The sequence below is a fragment of the Orcinus orca genome, chromosome 19, assembly GCF_937001465.1.
Source record: "Orcinus orca chromosome 19, mOrcOrc1.1, whole genome shotgun sequence".
NCBI classification, from domain to species: domain Eukaryota; kingdom Metazoa; phylum Chordata; class Mammalia; order Artiodactyla; family Delphinidae; genus Orcinus; species Orcinus orca.
In genome coordinates, this window is record NC_064577.1 from 50,419,310 (window position 1) to 50,446,169 (window position 26,860).

Genomic DNA, 26,860 nt, shown 5'->3' on the forward strand with positions numbered 1-26,860 from the left:
TTTTTTTTTAAGGTTTTTTTGATGTTGACCATTTTTTTGGAAGTCTTTGTTGAATTTGTTGCAACATTGCTGCTGTTCTCTGTTTTTGGCTTTTTTGGCCATGAGCCACGTGGGATCTTAGCTTCCCAATCAGGGATCAAACCTGCACCCCCTGCATTGGAAGGCGAAGTCTTAACTACTGGACTGCCAGGGAAGTCCCTGTTCTTTTTTTGAATTATAATGGACTCACACAAACTTGTAAGATGAAGATTGCTAAGAAACAAACTCTAGAATTACAAGATAAAGTAGGGATATTAATTTGACGAAGTAAAGTGATTGTGACAATAGAAACTAATTATAAATTTTTAATTCAGTACCTACAGGATGCTGGATTACAAAATACATTTACCAAAAAAAGTGATCAGAACAGAGTGGTGCAACTACTTTTGAAAATGAAAGTTTCAATATCCAATTTATAGCTTTTACATTATTAAATCAGAGATGATCCCTGGAATTCCTATTTAAATTGGAAATTAGGGTAGAATTCTATAATAGAGCAAATAGAATACATCATATAAACACATTTCAGGAAAGCAATTTTATTCTAGAAATAATTTACAGATTTAGAACTTTTAATAAGAGATTAGACAGTTCTCATTCAGGATGCCAACAGAGGAAGAAGCTCTTGAACTCATCTTCTCCCATGAACACTCTGAACTCACAACTCCCATCTTCTTCCTGTAGAGCAAAACGCTTGGCTCCCCACAAACCCACACCTGATGACCCAACTTTTAAGACTTCCACCTGATAGACAGGCCCCCAAAACATCTAGATTTGAAAGTCAACAGGACTTGTGTCCATGAGACCCACAAGATTATAGTGGACTAAGAGATACCAAAATAAGAAAGTAATATTTTTTTTAAGAAAGTAATATTAACATATCTAAAAGGAGAAATAGACAGCAATACAATAACAGTAGGAGACTTCAATACAATACTCCACTTTTACCAATGGATAGATCAACCAGACTGAAAATCAATAAGGAAACATTGGACTTAAATGACACATAAGACTAGTGGGACTTAACAGACATTTACAGAACATGCCACCCAAAAGCATCAGAATATACATTCTTCTTTAGCACACATGGAACATTATCCAGGATAGATCATTTATTAGAACATAAGACAAGTATTAATAAATTTAAGAAGACTGAAATCATATCAAGTATCTCTTCTGGCCACAGTGGTATAAAACTAAAAATCAATTTCAAGAAGAAAATTGGAAAATTCACAAATGTGTGAAGATTTAACAACATGCTATTGAACGACCAATGGGTCAAGGAACTCAAAAGTGAAATTAAAAAAATATCTTGAGACAAATGAAATTGGAAACACAAAATAGGAAAGCTTAAGGGATGCAGCAAAAGCAGTTCTAAGAGGGATATTCATAGTGATAAATGCATATATTAAGAACAAGATCTCAAACAACCTAACTTTATACCTCAAGGAACTAGAACACAAAGCACAAACTAAGCCCAAAGTTAGTGGAAGGAAGGAAATAACAAAGATCATAGTGGAAATAAATGAAATAGACTAGAAAAACAATAGAAGAAGTCAATGAAACTAAGATGATTTTTGGAGAAGATAAATTAGACAAAACTTTAGCTAGACTCACCAAGAAAAAAGGGGGCTTAAATAAATAAAGTAAAAAATGAAAGAGGAGATATGACAACTGACACCATATAACTACAAAGATTCATAAGAGTCTATTATGAACAATGACATGCTGAAAAATTGAACAACCTAGAGAAATGTATACATTTCTAGAAACCTACAACCTACCAACACTGAATCATGAAGAAATAAGAAATCTGAACAGACTAATTACTAGTAAGGAGATTGAATTAGTAATCAAAAATCTCCCAACAAAGTCCAGGAACACATGGTTTCACTACTGAATTCCACCATATATTTAAAGAACTAACACCACTCTTCTCAAACTCTTCCAAAAAACTGAAGAGGAGGGATCACTTGCAAATTCATTTTAAGAGGCCAGCATTACCCCAAAACCAAAACCAGACAAGGACACTACAAGTAAAGAAAATTATTGGCCAATATCCCTGATGAACACAGATGCAAAAATCCTCAAAAAAAAAGGAAAAATCATCATACAAATTCTCAACAAAGTGGGTCCAGAGGGAATTAGGCCATATATGACAAGCCCACAGCTAATATCATAGTCTTGTGAAAAACTGAAAGCTTTTCCTCTAAGATTAAGAAGAAGACAGGATGCTTACTCTCTTATCATTTTTATTCAAATGGGAAATGAAAAAGTAAAACCCTCTCTGTTGGCAGATGACCTGATGTTATATACAGAAAATCCTAAAAACTCCACCAGAAAACTATTAGAACTAATCAACTAATTCAGTCAAGTTGGAGAATAAAAAATCAGTATACAAAAATCTATTGTGGGGACTTCCCTGGTGGCGCAGTGGTTAAGAATCCGCCTGCCAATACAGGGGACATGGGTTTGAGCCCTGCTCCGGAAAGATCCCACATGCTGCAGAGCAACTAAGCCTGTGCGCCACAACTACTGAGCCTGTGCTCTAGAGCCCGCGTGCCACAGCTATGGAAACCCACATGCCTAGAGCCCATGCTCTGCAACAAAGAGAAGCCACCACAATGAAAAGCCCGCACACCACAACAAAGAGTAGCCCCTGCTCGCCACAACTAGAGAGAAAGCCCATGTGCTGCAAAAAAAGACCCAATGCAGCCAAAAAAAAATCTATTGTGTTTCTATACACTAATAATGAACTATCAGAAAGAGAAATTAAGAAAACATTTGCATTTACAATTGCACCAAAAAAGAATAAAATACCTGGGAATACATTTAACCAAGGAGATAAAAAACCTGCACACTGAAAGCTATAAGACACTGAGGAAAGAAATTGAAGAAGACACAAATAAATGGAAAGACATTATATGCTCATGGGTTGGAAGAATATTGTTAGAGTGTCCATACTACTCAAAACAATCTACAGATTCAATGCAATCTCAAACAAAATTCCAATGGCATTTGTCACAGAAATAGAACAAACAATCCCCAAATCTGTATGGAATGACAGAAGACCCAGAATAGCCAAAGCACTCTTAGTAAAGATGAACAAAGCTGGGGCCATCATGCTTTCTGATTCCAAACTGTATTATAAAGCTACAGTAATCAAAACTGTATGATACTGGCTTAAAAACTGACACACAGATCAATGGAAAAGAATAGAGAGCCCAGAAATAAACCCTCACATATATGAAATATTAATTTATGACAAAGGAGCCAAGAATATACAATGGGGTGGGGCTTCCCTGGTGGCCCAGTGGTTGAGAGTCCGCCTGCCAATGCAGGGGACATGGGTTTGTGCCCCGGTCCGGGAGGATCCCACATGCCGTGGAGCGGCTAGGCTGCTGGGCCTGCATGTCCGGAGCCTGTGCTCTGCAATGGGAGAGGCCACAGCAGTGAGAGGCCCGTGTACCGCCAAAAAAAATATATATATATATACAATGGGGAAAGAATAGTCTCTTCAATAAACAGTGATGAAAAAAATTAGATAGCCACATGCAAAAGAATCAAACTGGACCCCTATCTTACACCACACACAAAAATCAATTCAAGATGGATTAAACACTAGAACATATGATCTGAAACCATAAAACTCCTAGAAGAAAACATAGGGGGTAAGCCCCTTGACTTTGGTCTTAGCAATGATTTTTGGATATGACACCAAAGCAAAGGCAACAAAACCAAAAATAAACAAGTAGGATTACATCAAATTAAAAAGCTTTGTACAGCAAAGGAAACCATCAACAACATGAAAACGCAACATAACAACTGGAAGAAAATTTTTGCAAACCATGTATCTAACAAGGGGTTAATATCCAAAATAAATAGGGAACTCACACAATTCAATAGAAGAAAATCTGATTAAAAAATAGGTAGAGGATATGAACAGATATTTTTCCAAAAAGATGCACATATGGCAAACAGGTACATGAAAAGGTGCTCAACAACACTAATCATCAGGGAAATCAAAACCATAATGAGATATCACCTCACAACTATTAGAATGGCTATCATAGAACAGACAAGCGATAACAAGTGTTCGTATTTCCCTGGTGGTCCAGTGGTTAAGATTCCACCTTTCAATGCAGGGGACGCGGGTTCAATCCCTGGTCAGGGAACTAATATCCCACATGCCGCGGGGCAACTAAGTCCGCGTGCGGCAAGTACAAAGCCATGCACTGTGGAGCCTGCATGCCGCAACTAGAGAAAAGCCCGCACACCGCAACGAAGAGCCCGTGCACCGCAATGAAAGATCTTGTGTGCCGCAATTAAGATGTGACGCAGCCAAAAATAAACAAACATTAAAAACTAAAAAAAGGGCTTCCCTGGTGGCGCAGTGGTTGAGAGTCCGCCTGCCGATGCAGGGGACACGGGTTCGTGCCCCGGTCCGGGAGGACCCCACATGCCGCGGAGCGGCTGGGCCCGTGAGCCATGGCCGCTGAGCCTGCGCGTCTGGAGCCTGTGCTCTGCAACGGGAGAGGCCACAGCAGTGAGAGGCCCGCGTACCGCAAAAAAAAAAAAAAATAAATAAATAAATAAAATAAAATAAAATAAAAAGAGAGATAACAAATGTTGGCAAAGCTGAGGAGAAAAAGACGTGCACTGTTGGTGGGAATGGGTACAGCCAGTATGAAGGGTACTCGAAAAATTAAAATTAGAACTACCATATGACCCAACAATTTCACTTCTGGGTTTTGGTCCAAAAGAAATGAAATCACTATCTTAAAAAAATATCTGCAACACCCCCCGCCCAGGTTTATTGAAATATTATTACTTACAATAGCCAAGACATGGAAAGAACCTAAGTGTCTATTGATGATGAATAAAGAAAATGTGGGATATATACATAAAGATAGAAAGACACACATTGTAATATTATTCAGTCATAAAAAAGAAGGAAATCTTGCCATCTGCAACAACATGGATAGATTTCGACGGCATTATGTTAAGTCAAATAAGTCAGAGAAAGACAAATACTATATGATCTCACTTTATATGTGCAATCTAAAAAAAAAACCCTGAGATCATACATACAGAAAACCAGGTTGGTGACTGCCAGAGGCAGATGGATGGAGGATGGGTGATACGGACATAGGTGGTCAAAAGGTACAAACTTCCAGTTAAAAGATAAATAAGTTCTGGGGATGTAATGTACACATGGTGATTCTGATTAACAGGACTGTACTGTATATTTGAAAGTTAAGAGAGATCTTAAAAGTTCTCATCACAAGAAAAAAAATTTGTAACAATATGTGGTGATGGATGTTAACTAAACTTATTGTGGTAATAATTTTGCAGTATATACATACATCAAATCATTATGTTGTACATCTAAAACTAATACAATGTTAGATGTCAATTTATCTCAATTAAGAAAAATAAGGATTCAGCAGTTAAAAAGAAGGAAAAAAAACAATAAGGAACTAATGGTTCCTTAGATGGTTCACAGATGGGGCAAAAATCAAAACTGTAAATAACAAATACGAGAAATCCGTGTACTCCAATGTGTAACGAGTAAGCATTTGTTTTATTGTCTTCATATCCCATCCGGTACACTACTTTTTAGGAAGTTAAAAATAATGATTATAAAACAGTATTGGATTTTCTAGCTAGAATTATCTATTGCTTGCTTTTGTCATTATCTAAAAATGGGATATGGTTTCCTTCTCTCTGACACATTAAAAATAAAATTGAAGAACATAAACACCATCTTTTCCCCTTTGAAAAAGGGGGATTACACATAAAACATATACATATAAAAATCAAATCACACATTAATCAAAATCTATGAAGTCATGTCTAAAAATGAACACAAAGAAGATCTGTGTATTTTTTGAAATAGTAAGAACCATTTGTTTTGGCAACTAGCTAAATTTAATACGTACTAAAAACCTGATCCATCTAGAAATCTGAAAATTCAGATTTTGCTCCTGTTCATATTTATACATTTCTATTATTTAGTATGGTTTTATTAGACTGCATATTGTGAAAATTTAGTTGGTCACAAATAGCATCTTTTTAATGAACAGAATAAAAATGTGAGATCAGTACATGTGATACAAGTAAATACTGTTTCACAAAACATTATTTCAGTTACACACGCATAGGCCCTAAGTACAATCAATGTAGTCTGTAACATGGAGTATAGTAAAAAATAAAGGTCCATGAGTGACACACATTTCAGAGAGTTGTGCCTAAAATAGAAAGATATCAGCTATACCAGCTATATAATTAAATGAATTTCTACATGTACTCGTATATTTATTACCAAATTTACTTTGGTGGGAGGGTGGTAAAACTATATTTTTTTTAGCTGTACAGCAGATACACAGTAATGTACATAAATCTAAAATATACATCTTGGTGAAATTTTACAATGAACACACCCATGTAACTACCACCAAGATCCAGATACAGAACATTACCAGAACTCCAGAAACCCCACTGGTGGCACTACTAGTAATTACTTCTTCTCCCAAAATAACCACTATCATTGACTTCTATTACTATAAATGTAGCTTGCCTATTTTTGAACTTTATATAAATGGAATTATACAGTAGGTCCTCTTTTATTTCTGGCTTCTGTAGGTCAACATTATGTCCATGTGATTCACTCCTGCTGTTGCACGTGGCAATAATCAATTTGCTGCCTTTGTATGAATATACCACAATTTGTTTATTCTACTGTTGGTGGACATTAGGGTTGTTTCTAGTTTGGGGTTATTACAAATAATGCTGCTATGACTACTCTTGTCAAGTCTTCTGGAGCATCTTTCTTCTAGGTATAAATCTACAAGATGGAACTGCTAGATCGTAGGGTATGTTTATGTAGACAGTACCAAACACTTTTCAAAAGTGGTTGTAACATAAATTACTCTTAATATTGCTTCCATGTTGCCAGTTGATAATAAATCTCAATTGAAAAAAAATCTAAACCTTTTTACTTTCCTACAGATGGTTCTAATGAGTCTGTCTGTGGTAATTAGTAGCTTTGATAACTCAAACATATGAAGACTGAATAAATTCAACCATGAAAAGAGAAGGAAAAGAAAAGCTTTAAGTGCTGAGTTTGGGGAAAACTACATATAGTTTTTACCCATACAGAATTTTAGAAGACAAAATTAGAACCAAAATTCTTATTTAAAAGCAATTAAATTCAACCCAAAAAAGCTGGTAACTACCATATATATATGGTATATGCATGCATGGTAATAAAGAATATAAAGATGAGGACATTGTGGTTTGACCATTAATTCTATAAACGTTTAGCAAGTGTTTACTACAATGCCAAATGCTATTACAGGAGCAATGGATACAACACTGAATCAAACTGATAATCTGGATCCTCATGGAGCTTACAGTTTAATGGGAGGAGACAAAAACTACAAAATGGGGTGGCAGGCAAGTTGTAATTTTAAATACGATGGTTGGAGAAGGCCTGACAGAAAAGGTAACATTTGATTAAAAACCTAAAGGAGGTGAGGGAATAAGCCAGGCTAAGAATGTAGAGGAAGACTGTTCCAGCAAGTTTTTTCTCTTGAGAGATAAATAAATAATCTAGTGTGTATATGGGGATGGTGGGTGGGTTGCAATTGGTAGAGATGGGGAAAGAGATGACTCAGGAAACCTACTGAGTTTGAAACGGAAACTGAAAAAATGAAAAGGAAAGCATGAAAAAGAGAAACAGAATATAAGAACACCAGTTCTACAGATTTACTGCAACATCAAATGATAGAGCACCAACTTTGTTGTTTTCAAACTTCCCTGAGCCACAGTTTCTTCATCTTTTCTGCAAAATGATGATAATAATATCTATCTCCATGATAATTAAGAGACAAAACTGATTATGGGACAAAATTGTTTAGACTGGTATTACTTGACATTACTATCAAGAAAGAAACCCTGAGAACCAATGAAATAAAATACCTTGTCAGAATTTTTAGACACTATGTGAGCTCAGTTCTAGGGCAACATCACAAGTTGAGGGGATAAGAGGCTTTTGTTTTGTTTTGTTTCTAATTTCAAAAAGAGAAGAGCAACATGTTAATATCAAGGAAGGAAGAGGGCTATAAAGCAGGAAGGAGGAAAGGAAGGAAATGCATTAAGAATTGAAAATTTATCAAATCTGCCTTGCAGCGCAACCAAGTAGTTTACCAAATACTCCATGACAAGAGGGTAAGGATGGATGAGATTACTACACATGAATGCTAGTTCTTAATCAACATATTCTTGTCTCCAGGAAATAAGAGGAAATTCTTTAGTTATTTACATCTGTAGTGGTCACCTCACCATGATTACTAACCGTAAAACTCACAAATCATCTATTAGACATAAAATATCTCTTGGGTAGTCTAGAAGCAAAGAAGAGATGGAAGAAATAAGGTTTCAGGAGACTTTCTCAGGGTCTGACCATCAGCATTTGCTAACATTTTCAGATAAAAAGTAGAGCAGTATTTTTGGAAGTTCCAGATAACTACACAGAGTTTTTTTCCTCCTTTTCACAGTCCAAGCTACCAGCAGTAAAACCAGCCAGTATCTGCTGCTTCCTTTTCCTCCCTCTATCCCTGCTTAGCTTTCTGTTGAAAAGAAACCATATGGTAATTCTTAGGAAGGCAGGCAGGCCGGCATCCACTCCTATCAGTGCCTGCCTGGCCTCTACTTGAAATAACAACGAACACTGTAGCCCAAGAAGAACAACAGCGCTCTAGACACTCAGGGAAAATGTCTCAGTATGCAAGATTTATTAGAAATGACACATTACACAAGTAATGCATTTTTCTTTTCTTCTCTCTTTTTTCCTGTCTGAAGCCAATATCTCCTCATGTGATCTTCTCATGTCTCACCATAAAGGGTATTTACCAAATCTTAGTTGATGCTAGGGGGGAAAAAATCACCCTTCATTTTTAGCATTTATAATTGATTGTATTTTGGTTGTAAGTAACTAATGAATAACTTTTATTTCCAGATTAAAACTGGAATTTAAACAAAAAGCATATGACAATCTACTGTGTACGTAAAAACAATAATACTGTGAATGAAAAAAAGGGGAAAAAAGTAAAAATGGTTGAGATGAACTCAGACATGCAAAGCTATGAAAACTAGGTCAGTACAGAATTTACAAAATTGTCAGGGACAGGAAACTTAAGAGACCGAAAACAAAGGATAAAGATAAATGGGATCATCTCTATGATGAGAAATGTAAATAGTGGGATTCTTTCCTAAGATAGACCCATTCATCCCACTTAACAAGTTTATAAATGGTCCTGAAAAAAGGAACAGAGTTTAAGTTCTAAACCTACAGCTGAAATTAGAATTATAAAGTGCCAAAATCATGGCAATATATTTAAAGATCATATAAACTTGAGAGAGAAAAAGGAAACGTGGAAGGTAAGTTTCAAAGTGGATAACAGTAAGATAACACATTTAGGGAAAAATTATTTAAATGTAAAATGATGGGGAATTCCCTGGCAGTCCAGTGATTAGGACACTGCTTTCACTGCTGAGAACGTGGGTTCGATTCCTGGTCAGGGAGCTAAGATCCTGCAAGCCACACAACGTGGCTAAAAAAAATATATATAGATATAGATATAGATATATATATATAGATAGATAGATAAAGTGATGGGTTATAAAAGTTTCCAGTTATGAACAAAGGAAAGGGAACTGGGAGTGGTCTCCCAAGTAAACAGTTTATTGAAGTAAACATGAAGTAAACAATTTATTAAAAACATCAGCAAAATGCATTGCCAAAGAGGACTGTGGTTGTAGAAATCTGAAAAAACACAAGTACAGTAGTGTAGTTGTCCCTGAAAAATCATATGCAGTTCTGACAACTTCATGTCAGAAAAAATGTAAAAGGATTAGATAAAGATCCATGGGGGGAGCACGAATTAAAATGATCAAAGAGTTTGGGGTTATTAGATATAAAAAGTAAATGATTATTTTTTTAGAAAGGCTGAAAAGGTAACTGATTAAAATCTATAAAGTTATGTAAAGAGGAAAGGAAAAGTGTTTAAAAAATATCTTACAATACTAGAATGAGGGTAGCGCCCTTTATAATGTGAAAGAGGCAAATTTAAAACAAACAAATGGAAGCATGGCTTTAAATAACAGCCTATGAACTTACTGAAGTCTTTACCTCAAGAAGTAGTAAAAATAAATTTTTACAAGTTTTGATAAATTAATGGATGCAGACCCTTATCAGGGAAAGTGCACAAGGAAGTCTAGAGTACATGCCTACTTTTGAGGGGAGCACTGTATTAATTACCATGCCTACTTCCTGGTGTTTCTACATAGCCCTTTAGTTTAAAAGCACGATAGTCATGTTTGTTACATGGTGAGGCCCAAGACAGGAAAATGGGAAGAACACTCTACCAAGAGAAATTTTCTTAAATACTCAGCAAGAAAGAACTGCCTATCTGTTACGACAAACCAAGAACCTTGACGAATTAGAAACAAAAACACCTTTTGTAATAGGAAATGAGCATAATAGTTACTCTGCTGTCAATGTCTTGCACTAACTCTGATCTCAGGCCAGGATCCCTAGGAGCATTCAGCAGTTACAACAGAGGGTGGATGTGTATTTAGTGTGTTACTGATTTGCAAACTCGAGCAAAAGCATAGCATACATACAGTCTGTTGGTCTAAGTTTCAATGAAAGGCGCCTTTCTAAAGGCATTTTACAAAAGGTGTTTGGAACACAAACCTGAGTAAAATCTTTAAATTAGTTTAACAAAGGTAACCTAATGCCTGTCTAATGCTTATCCCCTCCACCCCATAGCTGTAAACAGGTGTGCAAATGAGAAGAATGAAGCAGACATAAAACAAAACTATATTTTTCTCCAATGTCTAAAGCAAACTAACAAGAAAAATCTTAAACATTTATTACTTATTGCGCTTTGTAAATGACTGTATTAACCTCTTATTTTCATTTTTAAATCATCTAATTTCAATTAGAATGCTTCTTCATCAAAACTAATGTTTCTCTTCTATTTTAATTTGATCACTGAGAGCTCGTGAACATTGTTAGAATATAAACAATTTTAAACTTCCATTATTCTGTAGTATTCTTTCCTGTGAGGAATAATTAGCTCAAAATTTTCTACCATGTTCTTTTCCTTAAATTTATTTTGTTACAAAAAAGGTAAGCAGAATAAAAATGATTTTTAGGAGGTTAAGTTTAAATGTAATCTTTAAATTTATTTTTAAAATAAAAGTCTGGCCAAGATGACATGGTTAAATACAGAAACGAACGTGTAAAAATAAACGGCTTCAGGAGTGCACGACGAGCAGACAAGTTTCCCAGTGGCCATTTATTTGGCAGTTTGAATCAAATTGCGACTCTCTTTCCTGTTAATACTACTATAAGAATGGGTTAAAGAAAATGAGAAGAGTCAGAAAATGAAGAAAGATTAAAAGTCTGGGAGTGGAGGGGCAAGAGAAGAATTCAAAATAAAGTGAAATCTTCCTGAGAAAGCAAATAAAATGAGGTATTAAAAATTCCATCATAATTCATGCTAAGTGTGCTTAGAAACTACAACTACAGAACTATTTTAAGTGCTACCTTTTCTTGTTGAACCAAATGCAAGTAAGTGACCTTTGTGTACAAAAAGCTAACTGTGCTAGTAGTTGCAATATCTTGCAACAGAATCCTTCAAAAGAGACACTTAAAATTGCTTAATCTCGATGGTACTTTGTGGTAAAATTATGAGCCAGCTCTGAAAGAAGATCTAGCAGGCCTGCCTTTTCAAAAACTTAACGTTGTTGGGTGTGGTTGGGTGATTCTGAAAAGAGAAACTACAATAAGCCTTGGTAGCTTTGACACAGCCTTTAAGTGATAAATAAATGTGTTTAACATGTGTCTCTAATGTTCATTATGGTAAAGTTGATCAGTTTAACCCTTTGCAAACAAGCAAGAGATCTTGAGAACAGGAAGCTTTTCTGTGGAACTCCTGACGCAACACAAACCATAGCAGTTACTGCAAAGCTTAATGCAAACCCTCTAGAGTCCACGTTGACAAATTCTTTAACAAGCCCTGTGGTTACAGGGAAGCTGGTTTCACTCTGACTCACTCCTACTCAAACAGTTTACTGGAAATGAAGGGGAGGGGGAATTTTCAGAGAAGTCATGTGATGGCCAGACAAACCACAGCCAGTAAAGGTTCAACAGAGTCAAAAACAGGTCCCAGCAACAACCAGCACCCAGAGTGTTCAACTGGCACTAAATTATATGAAAATGAGTCCTGTTGGGTTTCTGATCATCCACACCATGAACTCTTTCATAAATCTCTGTATATAAAAGAACGGATACTTCACAGGAGGAACAACCAGCAGGCACTGACATGGTGTGTGCAACTACAAACAGTTCATAGGAAAATGTGCTTAACAAAAAATAGCATCAAAGGAAGGTTAAAGCACTTCAGCGAATGTATAAATAATCATTATTAAATGCTTTCCCATTGTCTCTAAACTCAAATGATCAAACATATATTCTATCATTATCAAAAGAATGCCAACCCCCCCCCAAAAACCCCTTTAACACCTTGTACTTCGGGGGATGTTCACTGGGTAATCTATTCTGCATACAAAGAAAATGCACTAGCCATAAGAATGAGAACTACACTATATTCAATATCTTGTAATGACCCACAATGGAACAGAATCTGAAAAAGAATATATATATACACATATAACTGAATCACTTTGCTGTACACCTGAAACACTGTAAATCAACTATATTTCAATTAAAAAAAAGATATTACTCAGTATTCTAAAAAAAAACTATATTACAACTGATGAACTCTTTTTGGTTCATCACTTATGTGTTTTCACTAATAAAATAATGTAAATAACTTGAAATTTCTGAATAGGAAATGGATCCTATTAAACCACCCCAAAAAGGTATTTTCAGCCTTAAATATATTTAATACAAGCTAGTAAAAGATATTAGTATTTAAACTTAACTTGGGGACTTAGTTTCAATAAATCAGACTAAGTGTAAGTGGAAAGTATTAATTAATTTAAATACTGCTGTCCTAAATAGAAGCTAAGAAACGTTCCCTTAAAATAAAATTAAATCCAGAAATTATAAAACAGCCTTTGAGGAACTAGTTAATCTAAGGTGGTGTACAGACTCACGAATTATACCCAATAGAAAGAAAAGCTAACCACTATAAATATGGAGGAAAAGACTGTATTATTTTAAAAGATAAGTTCTAAGAAATTTAAATTTCTAACTTAATTCTCAATTTTCTATAGTGATAATAACTTTCACAGTCAGCAACCTAATATTTTATGAAAAAGAATCCAACCAGCTAGGTCACTTGGACAGATGTCGTTTAGGAAAGCAAACTTATTCAAACCATATTCTTCTAAGTAAATATGTACAACATTCCTACGCTATTGTGTAAGTTTTAAACACAAAAATACAACCACCCATGCTCCCGTTCCCCATTACTTCAATAAGAGTGGCTGCCCTAATCTTTTAGGGTACATCAAGCAAATAAGTTACTTTATTTTTTCAAACTCTTTTATTCCTCATGTCTTTAATTTACCTTTTTCTTTGGTTATATAGCTTATAGAATAAACAAGTCACCACAATAACCTTTATTTTTTTCTAAAGTATAGAACTTTACAAGCACTATTTTACTTAATGTGAATTCAAAATTATAAGTCATTTAACTTAATGATGTCTACTATATTATCTTCAACCCTTGCTCTCAGATGATTTAATTTTGAATGAAAGATTCTGTAAATTCTGTAGTGCTTTACAATCAGATGATTATTAAACTCAAAGATGCAAAACTGTTCAACCTTTTTTATGTAAGATGATTTCTGTGTTCACCGTATTTTATATTTTCTTTTGCAGTGGAGTAAGACTGAATATTCCCTTTTGGCTGAGCAGCAACACGGCAGTCTGCAAGAATAAGCACCTTACAAAAGGCAGCAAAAAGGGAGCCTGGAGGAAAGTGGTTGATCCATTTTCTAAGAAAGATCGGTATGATGTGAAAGCACCAGGTATGTTCAATATAAAAACACAGGAAAAACTGGTCACAAAAACTCAAGGAACCAAAATCACATTGGATGGCCTCAAGGGTCATGTTTTTTTTTTTTTTTTTTTTACGATACGCGGGCCTCTCACTGTTGTGGCCTCTCCCGTTGCGGAGCACAGGCTCCGGACGCGCAGGCTCAGCGGCCAGGGCTCACGGGCCCAGCCGCTCCGCGGCATGTGGGATCTTCCCAGACTGGGGCACGAACCCGCGTCCCCTGCATCGGCAGACGGACTCTCAACCACTGCGCCACCAGGGAAGCCCAAGGGTCATGTTTTGAAGTGAGCTTTGCTGATCTGCAGAATGATGAAGTTGCATTTAGAAAATTCAAGCTAATTACTGAGGATGTTCAGGGCAAAAACTGTCTAATCTCCGTGGCATGGATCTTGCTTATGACAAAATGTGTTCCACGGTCAAAAAATGGCAGCCCATGACTGAAGCTCATGTTGATGTCAACACTACTGATGATTATTAACTTCGTCTATCCAGTGCTGTTTTTACTAAAAAATGCAACAATCAGATTCAGAAAACCTCATTGTTAGCACCAACAGGTCTGCCAAAAGCAGAAGAAGATGACTTGAAAGAAATTGTCAAAAAACTGATTCTAGACAGCATTGGAAAAGACATGGAAAAGGCTTGCCAACCTATTTATCTGCTCTATGATGTCTCTGTTAGAAAAGTAAACCCCAAGTTTGAAATGGGAAAACTCATGTTTCATGATGAAGGCAGTAGTTCTGGAAAAGCTACTGAGGATGAGACAGGTGCTAAACTTGAACAAGCTGATGGATATGAGCCACCAGTCCAAAAAACTGTTTAAAATTCAGACTTGTAAGGGTGACAAATAAAAAATCTTATTTGTGATGTTAATAAAAAAGACTGAATATTAAGTGAACATGTTTCATGTAATGGTACATTTTCTCTCTTAACTGATATTTCTTAGTTCATTCAAAGTATCTACTGCATGAGTAGTATGTGCAAGACCATACAAATATTTTTGTGGCCTCCTCTCAAGGAGCTTACAAACTCCTGGGTAAGATGAGAAAAGCCCACAAACAGTTCTAAAAGAAGGTAGAAAGTGATAAGTGACACAAGAAAGATACAGCAAGAGACAATTTCCAGGGACTGGGAAGATTTTTGAGCAGCAAAGTTCCATGACCAGAGGTATTTTTCAGAAAATTGTTTTTTGTTGCTTTCTGTGGAAACAGATTGGGGGAAAAAAGGCTAGTAAAGAGGAGACCTATCAGGAAGTCACTATAAATGTTCAGTGGAGAAGTGATAAAGGCATGAACCAGCAGTGGGAAGGGAAAAGAGAGGATGAATTTGAAGATACCGTGGAGGTAGAATCAACAGGCCTGAAGAATGACTGGATATGCGAAGTGAGGAGGGAGTCAGATGATTCAAATTTTGACTCCAAGTGATTATGAGGACAGTGATATCATTAACAGAAATCAGGAACAAAGAAGAAAAAGATCATAAGGGGAATAATTAAACCTTGCATGAAACAGTCCACAAAGCACATAACAGCTCTCTAGATGTAACTCTTATAAATGATGCTAGAATTGTTCAAGGTCATAGGAAGCTACATTCATTCATGTCTACCTCCCACAGACATCTAGTAAAAACATGATAGAAAGCCAAGAGCAAAAGGAAGTCAGCTTAGTGGAAAAATACTGCCCAATCTCAATACTGTAGTCACAAAGATAAAGTAGGTACCATAAAGAATCATAATTCAAATAAATGCATTAATAATCTTATTTTCTCTCCCAAATACCTACAGAACAAAATCCAACCATCAGTCAAAACTGGAATTTAAGTAAATACTTAGCCTTAAAATTGTTACCTAGAAACAGTTTCCTAGTAAAAGCATATACACCCTTTAACCTAGTTGGAGAGCACACGGTAAAGCAACGAGAGCCAAGGTTTTTTTCACTCTTCCTGCTGATAAACTTATTCTACCAAAGGCCTTTACCTTCAAGAATAAAAAACACATTTCCCACCCCATTTCATTTTACTTAATTTGCTATTTTAGCTACAGCTGATCCAACTTTTTTATTGCTCTTGTCAAACTGGGGGTTTTACAAAATACATGCATCTATGAGGAAATTCCAGCACCAACGTCACATAAACTTTTGGATCTTTATGAAACTGATTACTATAAAAACTTTAAAATCACAACCACAATCAATAAGCTATAACTAAAAAGATGTCAGGAAACTTATAGATTACCAAATAAAAACCTAGTATCTTTTTATATACCATTAATAACTATTTACAAAAATATAATATCCAACTTATAACAATAAAACCTAAGAAAGGGGCTTCCCTGGTGGCACAGTGGTTGAGAGTCCGCCTGCCGATGCAGGGGACGTGGGTTTGTGCCCCGGTCCGGGAGGATCCCACATGCCGTGGAGAGGCTGGGCCCGTGAGCCATGGCCGCTGAGCCTGCGCGTCCGGAGCCTGTGCTCCGCAACGGGAGAGGCCACAACAGTGAGAGGCCCGCGTCCCGCCAAAAAAAAAAAAAAAACCTAAGAGAAAACTAACATGTTAAAATCACTGGAAAAATAGTGTTAGAACAATACACAAATAGGTAATGACCTGAAAAAGAGAAACTTAGATTCCTACATTATATGATTGGTAAAAATATTTTAACAGATAAAAGATTTAAAGGTAAAAGAATAAAACCATAAAAATACTAAAAGGAAATGCAGCAGAATATCTACTACATAATCATAAGGGTTCAGGAAGATAATTTTAGGCACGACTCCAAAAGGAAACATCTAAGATATTGGAATAAAGACAAAAATGTGAACTTCTTTATCCAAAAAGCAAAACATAGTAAAACACACAGTGAACAATATGGAAAAATTACTGGCAGCACATGACAAAAGGAATCCCCTTAAAAATGTCAATCAATAAGAAAATGAAAAATACACTAAATATAAAAAAATGGGTAAACGAACCAATTAGACGAAAGGGTTTTTTTCTGTGGTTTCAACATTTTATACAATAAACATACTTTGTAGTCACAAAATTACTAAAAAAACCAAAGATGTGGAAAATATTTGATGACTGAAAAATGTTCACAGTATGCTTTTATATTCAAAACAAGTCATAAAACAATAAATAGAATATGATTCACTCAAAAATATTTACAGAGAAAAAGAATGAAGGGATTTTTTTTTAAGTATACAAATACCAATTTTCTACAATGAGCTGTACGTAATCACTTTGTAATAAGAACACAATTCAAAAAATCAGTATCAAATGTCTATGATATATATGTGAAAAAGGAATCTAAGACTAATATATATGGTATGATTTTAGCTTTTATTAAAAAAAGTGTTCCATACACAGAAAACAGTCTAGAATATGGTGGTTATTATCCTACTTTGGGGAGTAGGTGCGTGTGCGCTTTCACTTTTTACTTTAATACTTCTGGAATGTTTCAATTTATAAGCACTAACATAATTTGAAAATATGGAAACCTGGAAAAAGTAACACAAGCAAAGAGCCTAAGACAAATTTGTTACTAAAAACAAAAAATGTGGGCTTCCCGGGTGGCGCAGTGGTTGAGAGTCCGCCTGCCGATGCAGGGGACACGGGTTCGTGCCCCGGTCCGGGAGGATCCCGCATGCCGTGGAGCGGCTGGGCCCGTGAGCCATGGCCGCTGAGCCTGCGCGTCCGGAGCCTGTGCTCCGCAACGGGAGAGGCCACAACAGTGAGAGGCCTGCGTACCGCAAAAAAAAAAAAAAAAAAAAAAAAAGTTTGCAATATCACTGATCTAGACATAAAATGACAAAACTGTTGTAAATTTATTTGCATAGTGAAAATGAAAAACAAACACAAGGATGCATCACAAAAGTGTATCAGGACAGCTGAGGAGGGACTTCCCTGGTGGGCCAGTGGTTAAGAATCCGCCTTCCAGTGCAGGGGACGCAGGTTTGATCCCTGGTTGGGGAATTAAGATCCCACATGCCATGGGGCAACTGAGCCCGTCTGCCACAACTATGGAGCCCACACGCCACAACTAGAGAGAAGCCCACTCACTGCAGTGAAAGATCCTGTGTGCTGCAACTAAGACCCAACTCAGCCAAATTAAAAACAAACAAAAAAAAACGAAAAAAAAGTAGGTGAGGTATCTTACTTGGATATAGTAATATTCTACACAGTGTTAAGCAAGAACAGACAAAAACAAAAACCTTATATTTGACAAACTTATTTTGCAAAACTCTTTGACTAATGAATTAAAACATTAGTACTCTCTCAGCTAACTTAAAATGTGGAAAACTGGCAACAGCCCCCTCCCCAACCTGCAAAATAAATAAACAAAAGTTAAAAACCTCATAACCCCTTGTCTACACCTGGGAAAAAGTATGTAGGGATAAATAAACCTACGTATATTGAAATCTATAATAAGCCACAAAACTGATGGATACTGGTGAAAAAAAGCATGAAAGGCAATAAAGAAAGAAAAGAAAAATCAGTTCAAATGTAACAGAAAGAAAAAAATTTTTTTAAATCAGTTCTTCATTTTTTGTTGCATTAACCTGGATGAAAATGTTGCTATGCTGGCTTACAGTAAGCAAAGCACTAATCTCAAAGTCAGAAAACTGGGTTGGGTGTTGGCTCTGAGATTCACCAGCTGTGTGTTCCTGAATGTTTTTCCTATTCAAATCAGGCAAAATATCTTCTACTTCATTGTGTTTGTACCAAGGCACTTCATATAATTGCCTTACACACAGATTTTTATTGACCTTAGAAAATTAATAGGGAAGATGACAAAATTGTCAGGAATAAGTTACTCTTTTATTATATTGTTTTCTAGTTTATATAAATAATTGACAGTACATACAATTGTAATTTGGGGTAAAAATTTTAAATAAAATATTCATAAAGAGTATACAATTTCTGACTAAAGAACATGAAACAGAAGTGTACGTTTTGCTTACTTGATATTTTAATATAAGCAAATATGAAATTAGGGAATAAGAAATATAAAGTTTATCCTAAAACAGTGATGGTAATTATTGGCTTTATAGGATGAAAACAGTCAAACCTCATGACCATCAGAAGTATTGTGGGGACCTCCTTGGTGGCACAGTGGTTAAGAATCCGCCTGCCAATGCAGGGGACACAAGTTCAATCCCTGGTCCGGGAAGATCCCATATGCCATGGAGCAACTAAGCCTGTGTGCCACAACTACTGAGCCCACGTGCCACAACTACTGAAGCCCACATGCTCTAGGGCCCACGTGTCACAGCTACTGAGGCCGCATGCTGCAACTACTGAAGCCTGTGCGCCTAGAGCCCATGCTCCACAGCAAGAGAAGCCACCACAATGAGAAGCCCACGCACTGCAACGAAGAGTAGCCCCTGCTCGCTGCAACTAGAGAAAGCCCGCACGCAGCAACGAAGACCCAACGCAGCCAAAAAAAAAAAAAAAAAAATCATGGCCATAAGGGATGAAGGAAAAAGATTATTACCCTAATGGCAGATAAAGATTTAGAGTCTTCAAGATGTAAAAGTCTTTGAGAGGTCAAATTACACGTATAAGATGAAGAGTGATTTACTTCTTCATCAAATTCTAGGAGACCTGAATTTTTGGAAGTTGAGCTTTTAGATGGTAACAAATTTACAGAATGTATTATTTATAATCCAAGAATAAAAAAATTGTGAAGAATGAAATGAGTCATCCAGCTAATATTCTACTCAACGCAGGGAGTCGCTATGCATGGATCCATGAAAGGTATCACATAGAGGGAGATAAGGAACTCATTCTTTTTTGAAATAGCAATTCCATTTGTATACAATTAAAATTTATAGGAATTTTTTTTTAATATTGAGCCAATGTGAGCCTCAGAAAACTTTCACTGGCTAATTCTAAGACAAAGTTTACCTCTATAGTTTCTCAGCATGAGTATAACTCACGAGTATAACAACTGAATATTTGACAAGCTCATCAATTCTCCCTTTCAAGGAAACATGTCTAAATTCTTTTCAACAGTTTCTCACATTATATGATTTCAAGATCAATTACCATCCCATTCCCCCTCCTAGAGAAATTCTAGTTTGTATAGTAAGTGTTCTATTTCAAGATGACCAAATAAGACCGTTGCCCCGTGATAGGTTAAAGATGGCTACAAATTCTTTACTTACTCCTCTCACTGAGAGGTGGGTCTAATTCCCCTCTCTGAATCTGGGCTGGCTTTAGTGACCTACTTCACCAACACAGTGTGGCAAAGTGACTGGGATTTCTGAGGTTAGGTTACAAGAAGCCTTGCATCTTCCAGCAAGGTTCTTTCAGAACACTTGTTAGAACTCAGGTGCCATGATATGAGGAAACCCAAGAAGCCTCATGAAGGGTAACCTGAGGTCCCAAACCAACAGTCCAACTGAACTCCAAACCAACAGACAGAATCAACTTGTCAGTTATATAAGCAAACCATCTTGGAGGTAGATACTCCGATTTACAGTCAAGCCATGTTGCCTAAATTGCACAGCTGTGAGCAATATAAACTATGCTTGTTTCAAAGCACTAAATACGGGGGGGGGGGTTATTACTCAGCAATAGATAACTGGAACACCCTTTATCTTAATAATAATCCCAAATAGAAACACTGAACTCTGTCTTTGATGAAACTAGTGTTAATAAATGAAGACGGGCAGATGGGAAGAAAAGATTATACCAGAGAGGCTGCAGTGGAAGATATAGAAGAGAAGCAAAGTGATTTGCACTACAGAACTCCACAAAGGATCATCAGCAGAACTGCAGAAGAAACTGGGGTAGGGCTGAAAACAAGGAGACTATATACAAAGTACTTAGCACAGCCAGACAGCTTCCTCCCCTAGTCCCGAAAAAGACATCAAGTATAGTCTCTAGAAAGTATACCAAAGGTTCTGGACTCAGGATATCTTTGTGCAGGCATCCACGGTCTTACCACAAAGTAGGTTAAGTGAAAGTCTACTCAGTAAATGAAGATCTCTAACCCGCCTTCTACAGCTTAGCTTTAGAATGTCAGCAGCAAGATTTATATTCCCAAGGCAAGGAACTGGAAGATCCATCACTAAAGAAACTGAACTACCCCAAAGGAAAGATGCACAAAAACTGATATACAGAGTTTCCAATAAACCAGGTGGCCTGCCACTCCTATACCTTGCCTCCACACACATAGCTTCCATTTGGGTTTTATGTGCCTTATTCTTACATATAAATAGAAAAACAAGGATCACCAGACTTTGAGGAAAGCTTCCAACAGGAAACAGAACAGACAAAGGGGAAAAAAAAAAGAAATGCCTGGAGTATTGAAAACTTGAAGAAACGAAGTACCTTCAAAAAGATAGGATAAGCCATTTTTGGGGAAGTATAATACAAATTGCTTTTTGAAAATAAATATATGACAGTGGAAAAACATTTTAATATTAGATTATAGAAGGTAAAGTTGAGGAAATTGCATACAAAGTAAAATGAGATAAATATTAGGAGGAAAATTATTAAAAAAATTAAAATGATGGGTGTTGGAGCCCCAATATCAAAATAATGGTAATTCCAGAAAGCAAGAGTAGAGACCAAAGAGGGTAAACTGACACAGAAAAAAATACAAGAATGGGGCTTCCCTGGTGGAGCAGTGGTTGAGAATCCGCCTGCCAATGCACGGGACACGGGTTCGATCCCTGGTCCGGGAAGATCCCACATGTCACAGAGCAACTAAGCCCGTGCACCACAACTACTGAGCCTGTGTGCTGCAACTACTGAAGCCCGCGCACCTAGAGCCCACGCTCTGCAACAAGAGAAGCCACCACAATGAGAAACCCGTGCACCGCAACGAAGAGTAGTCCCTGTTCACCGCAACTAGAGAAAGCCCGTGTGCAGCAACGAAGACCCAAGGCAGCCAAAAATAAATAAATTTATTAAAAAAAAAAAAAGAATGTTTCCCAAAACTAGTGGACTCTAGGTTCACAAGTTTCCTGAGTGCCTAGCAGAATATTAAAAAAGACCCATACCTCAGATAATGAATCTACACGCTTCTACAGAAAAAACCAAAACCAAAAAGATTACCTATAAAGAGGGCTCAGCATGGCATTAGGTATATCACTATCAACACCAGAAGCCTGAAGATGATTGAGAAATGCCTTCCAAATTTTAAATTAAAAAATGATTTCAACTTAGAATCCTATATTCATCTAACTGATTAAGTGTGAATGAAGAATACAGCATTTTAAGAATTTTCCTTCTACTTATCCTTTCTCAGAAAGGTACCGCAGAATATGTTCAACTAAAATTAGGGAGAAATCAAGAAAGAGCAAGATAAGGGATCCAAATAAAGAGAGAAGCAATGGCGCAGAGGGCCAAGAAAACACCACAAACAGACTAGAGCGGGAGGATGGGGGAATCCAGAGTGATGACTCCAAGAAGAAAAACAGAAATGATATTAATTTAAGTGCGTTACCAAGTGGAAAGTGATCTTGAGAAGTGTTTCACAGAGCTGGTAGAAAGAAGAGATTGAGGAAACTGTGCAAATAAAAAAATATTAATTCCAAAACAAAAAAACTTTAAGGAAAATAATCACAATACATTAGTTGGCTTAATAGAGAACAGTAGTTATACCTGTTTGGTATCCAACCACAGCAAGAAAATTTAAAGCTGCACACCATCTCAGACTGATTCTACTTCAACTTGCTGATTTTATATAGATGATAAAAGGTTTTGATATGTTAAATGACATGCATTAATTAGTGCCACAAATGACAGAGGTATCAGTTATCACAAATCGGGATACTCAACCACCTATGTCTATAGATGGACATTGTTTCAGTAAATGGAATTTACCAGTGATGCTGCCATTCTGAGTTCTGGTTCCAGCTCTACTTCTAAGCATATAAAACTTGGGAGGTAACAATTTCTAGTTTTGCAGTTTTCTATAAAATTAGAAAAATGGTACCTTTCCATACTACCTCAGAGTTAACACTAGGGTCAAATCAGATAGTGGAGTTTAAAAAGCATTAAAAATAATTAAAAAGTATTATTAGTAATTATTAGTAATAATTATTAGCATTAATATAAACATTATGATGTGAGGAAGAAAGGCACAATATTTGGTTAAAACAAAGCAGATACAAGGACAATTTGCCTCTTTCCATGCAGAGAGATGGCCATAGCTCTCTGACTGCTTTGTTTTATGTTTGGCTATTCTACATTCATATTTGAAAGTTTGTTTTCAATTAAAAACTATAACTATCCATAGTTGATTTCCATTTAATAATGCTTTTTTAAAAAAAGGACATCTGCCATTTAAAAAAAATATTTTTTTCCCTCTCTAGGGTAGTGGGTTTGGGGTTTCAGATTCCACTGAGAAGAAAACTATGAACTCATTGAACAAAAAAATCTATGCGTACTTACGTGGGCACATGCACTTACAGATGCACAATAATAAGACAATTTAGATCAAATCTGGGGAGTGAGATGTATTTTATATGAAAACTTTCAAGAATCTCATTTATATCCTTTTTATTTATGTCTATATTGATTTCTACTATCCTCCCTAAGATGGAGACTCAATCAGTTAATAATGTTCGTAGGAATTTTCCTACAAAGAAACAACACCTATTTTGTAACACTAAGATACATGTTGATATATAGTTTGTGCTCAGGTGAAAAAGGCCTCAGCCTCCCCCCACCCCACGCCCCCACCCCCTGCAACAAAGGATAAGTTTATCTTAATTGCCCCTTCTTAATCGGGAGTTAAGTTTCCTCTAAACATGGTAAACTATTTTGGTGTTATTTTCAAAAAATTAATTAGGAAGTTCTATTATTTTGGATTCACAGTCTGGTCCACCTATTTATCCCCCTTACTTATTCACTGGTCTGCTTGGTAATACTTATAAACACATAATGGACAAATAATGTTTCAGCTCCTTAACCTCCCTGGCCACATGAATTTACCCTGGTTTAGTCTGAGTTGTCTTGTTGACTCTTTCTGTATTTCTCTATTCTAAGATCATGAGTATAATCATTTTCATATTTCAGCTTTTCTAAATATTTTATACTAAACTATGTGTTTACATTGGCAGTTTTCTTCTTCAGAGTAACTATTAAAAATTTTACCTTAATCATAACCTCTTTAAGGGATAATTAAAGTATTCTATTTTTTTCCCCACTGATCTTACTTGTGCAGTCTCTGCATGTTCCAGCATCTCTTCAAATTCCTGATAGTCTTCATCATCTGGTTCAGCACCTGAGAGGCGAGCTGCCCTGGCCATAAAATATGGAGGCAGCTCTCCGATCGCTGTACCAATACCCTACGTAAAAAAACCAAAATACTTACATGAGATTTTCTCAACACAGTGATACTAAGCGGATCAAATCTTTATTTTTCAATATCACCAAAAGCATGTTAAGATGCATGTATTAGGGAGGAAAAGATATATTACACAATCAGGAGGACATGAGTTTAAATCATACCCTAATATCGACCTACACAATGCCAAGCCAGATAACATACATAAAACTCTTAGACAATCCCTGGTACGCTGCAGACACTAAATTAATGTTAGTTCTCTAGCATCTCTACTTATATCCTCTGTTCTTACTTTTTACATTTCTTTTCATTTTATTAAGTTTAGAAATAGCAGGGGTGGGTGGGATGAATTGGGAGATTGGGATTGACATATATACACTATTGATAATATGTATAAAATAGATAACTAATGAGAACCTACTGTATTGCACAGGAAACTCTACTCAGTGCTCTGTGTTGACCGAAATGCGAAGGAAATCCAAAAAAGAGGAGATATATGTATACGTACAGCTGATTCACTTTGCTGAAACAACACAATATTGTTGTGTTGGGATTAAAAACCTACATTAATTTGAAAGCTAATAAACCTGTCAGAGAATAAGAAAAAAAAAACACTAGTTTTTTTTTTTTTTTTAAACTGCAGTGACATTTATTGTTTCAGCCTGGGAAAACATCCCTTTTTAAAATTTCACACAGCAAAGCAAGTTAAAAACTTCACTTGCCAAATAAATGATAATTTAAACAAGAACTTGGTAAAGAAACAGCAGAAACTAACACAATATTGTAAAGCAACTATACTCCAATAAAAATTTTAAAAAAAAGAAATAGCACATGGTTTTCTAGACTTTTGAAATGTTATTTCTTTTTTTTTATTGAAGTATAGTTGATTTATAATATAATATTAGTTTCAGGTATAAAACAGTTATTCAAAATTTTTATAGACTATACTCTATTTAAAGTTATTATAAACTGTTGGCCTATTTTCCTTGTAGCTTATTTATTTTATACACAGTAGTTTGTACCTCTTAATCCCCTATGGCTATCTTGTTCCCTCCTCCCCACTTCCCTTTCCCCAATGGCAACCACTAGCTTGTTCTCTGTATCTGAAATTCTGTTTCTGTTTTGTTATAACCACTCATTTGATTTAGTTTTTTAGCTTTTATATGTAAATATATATATATATATACATACACTGTTATTTTTGTCAGTTCCCCCCCTTTTCAAATATCCAAATGATTTGCTAATGAGCATTCACTAGTATAGCTGTTAGATATATAGGAAACCTTCCGATATTGAGGATGTTGTTTTAATCCCAATACAAAATTTTTGTTCAGAGTTAAAGCTTTTAACACACTGTGGTCAGGAAGCCCCTTGAAATCTCAACATTAGGATGGATAAATTTTCACCACAGGAAAAATGTTGATTTCCTCAGGACACTGAGTGACTCATGTTTCAGTCACTTTGTGGATTCTTGTTTTTGAAGAGAATTTTCTTTTTAAATCAACTTAGAACATAAGGATGAAAACAAAGGTAAAAGAATCAGGAACTTGGTTTGGACATATACGGCTTAAATACAGGATAGATAATAATGCAAGAGGCCTGTAGTCTCTGGGAGAATTCTTAACTTTGAGCTATGCTTCTCTGCCTTGAGTCATAGTGAATGAAAAAGCTTTGGTAGTTTTCAGAAGCAACTTTGCTATGTCCTATGGCTCTGCCTGCAAATGCCTTGACAAAAATCCCCAAGGGACATTACGAAATTCAAACATCTTACAATCACAGTGTTATACTCCAGTGTGTGAAATCAATCATCTCCAAGTGTAAGCATTATCTACATGTGAACCAAGAGTTATGAAAAGAACATACTTAAGTGCCAAAAGAATAAGACCATATTTAGTTAAAGAACAGAGAGAAGAGGGAGAGGGGAGATATATATATACAAAGAAAGATGTAGGAAGAAAACACAAATCATATTTTGCTAAACAAGAGAAGTTAATTTAGTCACCTTTGGAGGATGTTAGAGAACCAACTAATTATTTTTAAAACTGGTAAATAAAGAGAAACAATCAATTATTTATCCTGTCTTACCTATATGGAAGATATCTCAGGATAACCAAATTGGTGAAAAGGAGAAGTTTCTCTTTATAAAAGTATTCCAGTCAATAACTAAAGAAAAAAATGATGCAACTGAATGCCCCCATTTTATAAACCCTAGTAAAATAATGGACTTATATAATAATGGTGTTAATATCATAAACAGAAAGACAACCAGACATTATTGCACTTCGTGATAGAATACGTAAGACTATAAAGTGTATTCTTGTAAAAAAAAATTTTTTTTTCAAGCCTCTCAACCCAGCTATCAATTCACAGGAAACAGAGAAACATATTTAAATTACACCAACTGGAATACAATCAGTAAAAT

The 26,860-nt window shown here is 35.9% G+C and overlaps 1 protein-coding gene and 1 pseudogene across 5 annotated transcripts in view; one reads left to right on the top strand and one right to left on the bottom strand.

The window, feature by feature from the left end:
• The window catches only part of VMP1 (vacuole membrane protein 1), a 131,396-nt gene that overhangs the window by 35,991 nt on the left and 68,545 nt on the right, over window positions 1-26,860 (bottom strand). For all 5 annotated transcript variants that reach the window (XM_004271748.4, XM_049702334.1, XM_033431653.2 and 2 more), the window contains one exon: window positions 24,308-24,439. In XM_004271748.4, coding sequence (XP_004271796.1) covers window positions 24,308-24,439 — 132 coding nt within the window. The remainder of the gene's footprint in view (window positions 1-24,307; window positions 24,440-26,860) is intronic.
• LOC105748091 (40S ribosomal protein S3a-like) lies at window positions 13,617-14,961 on the top strand (annotated as a pseudogene).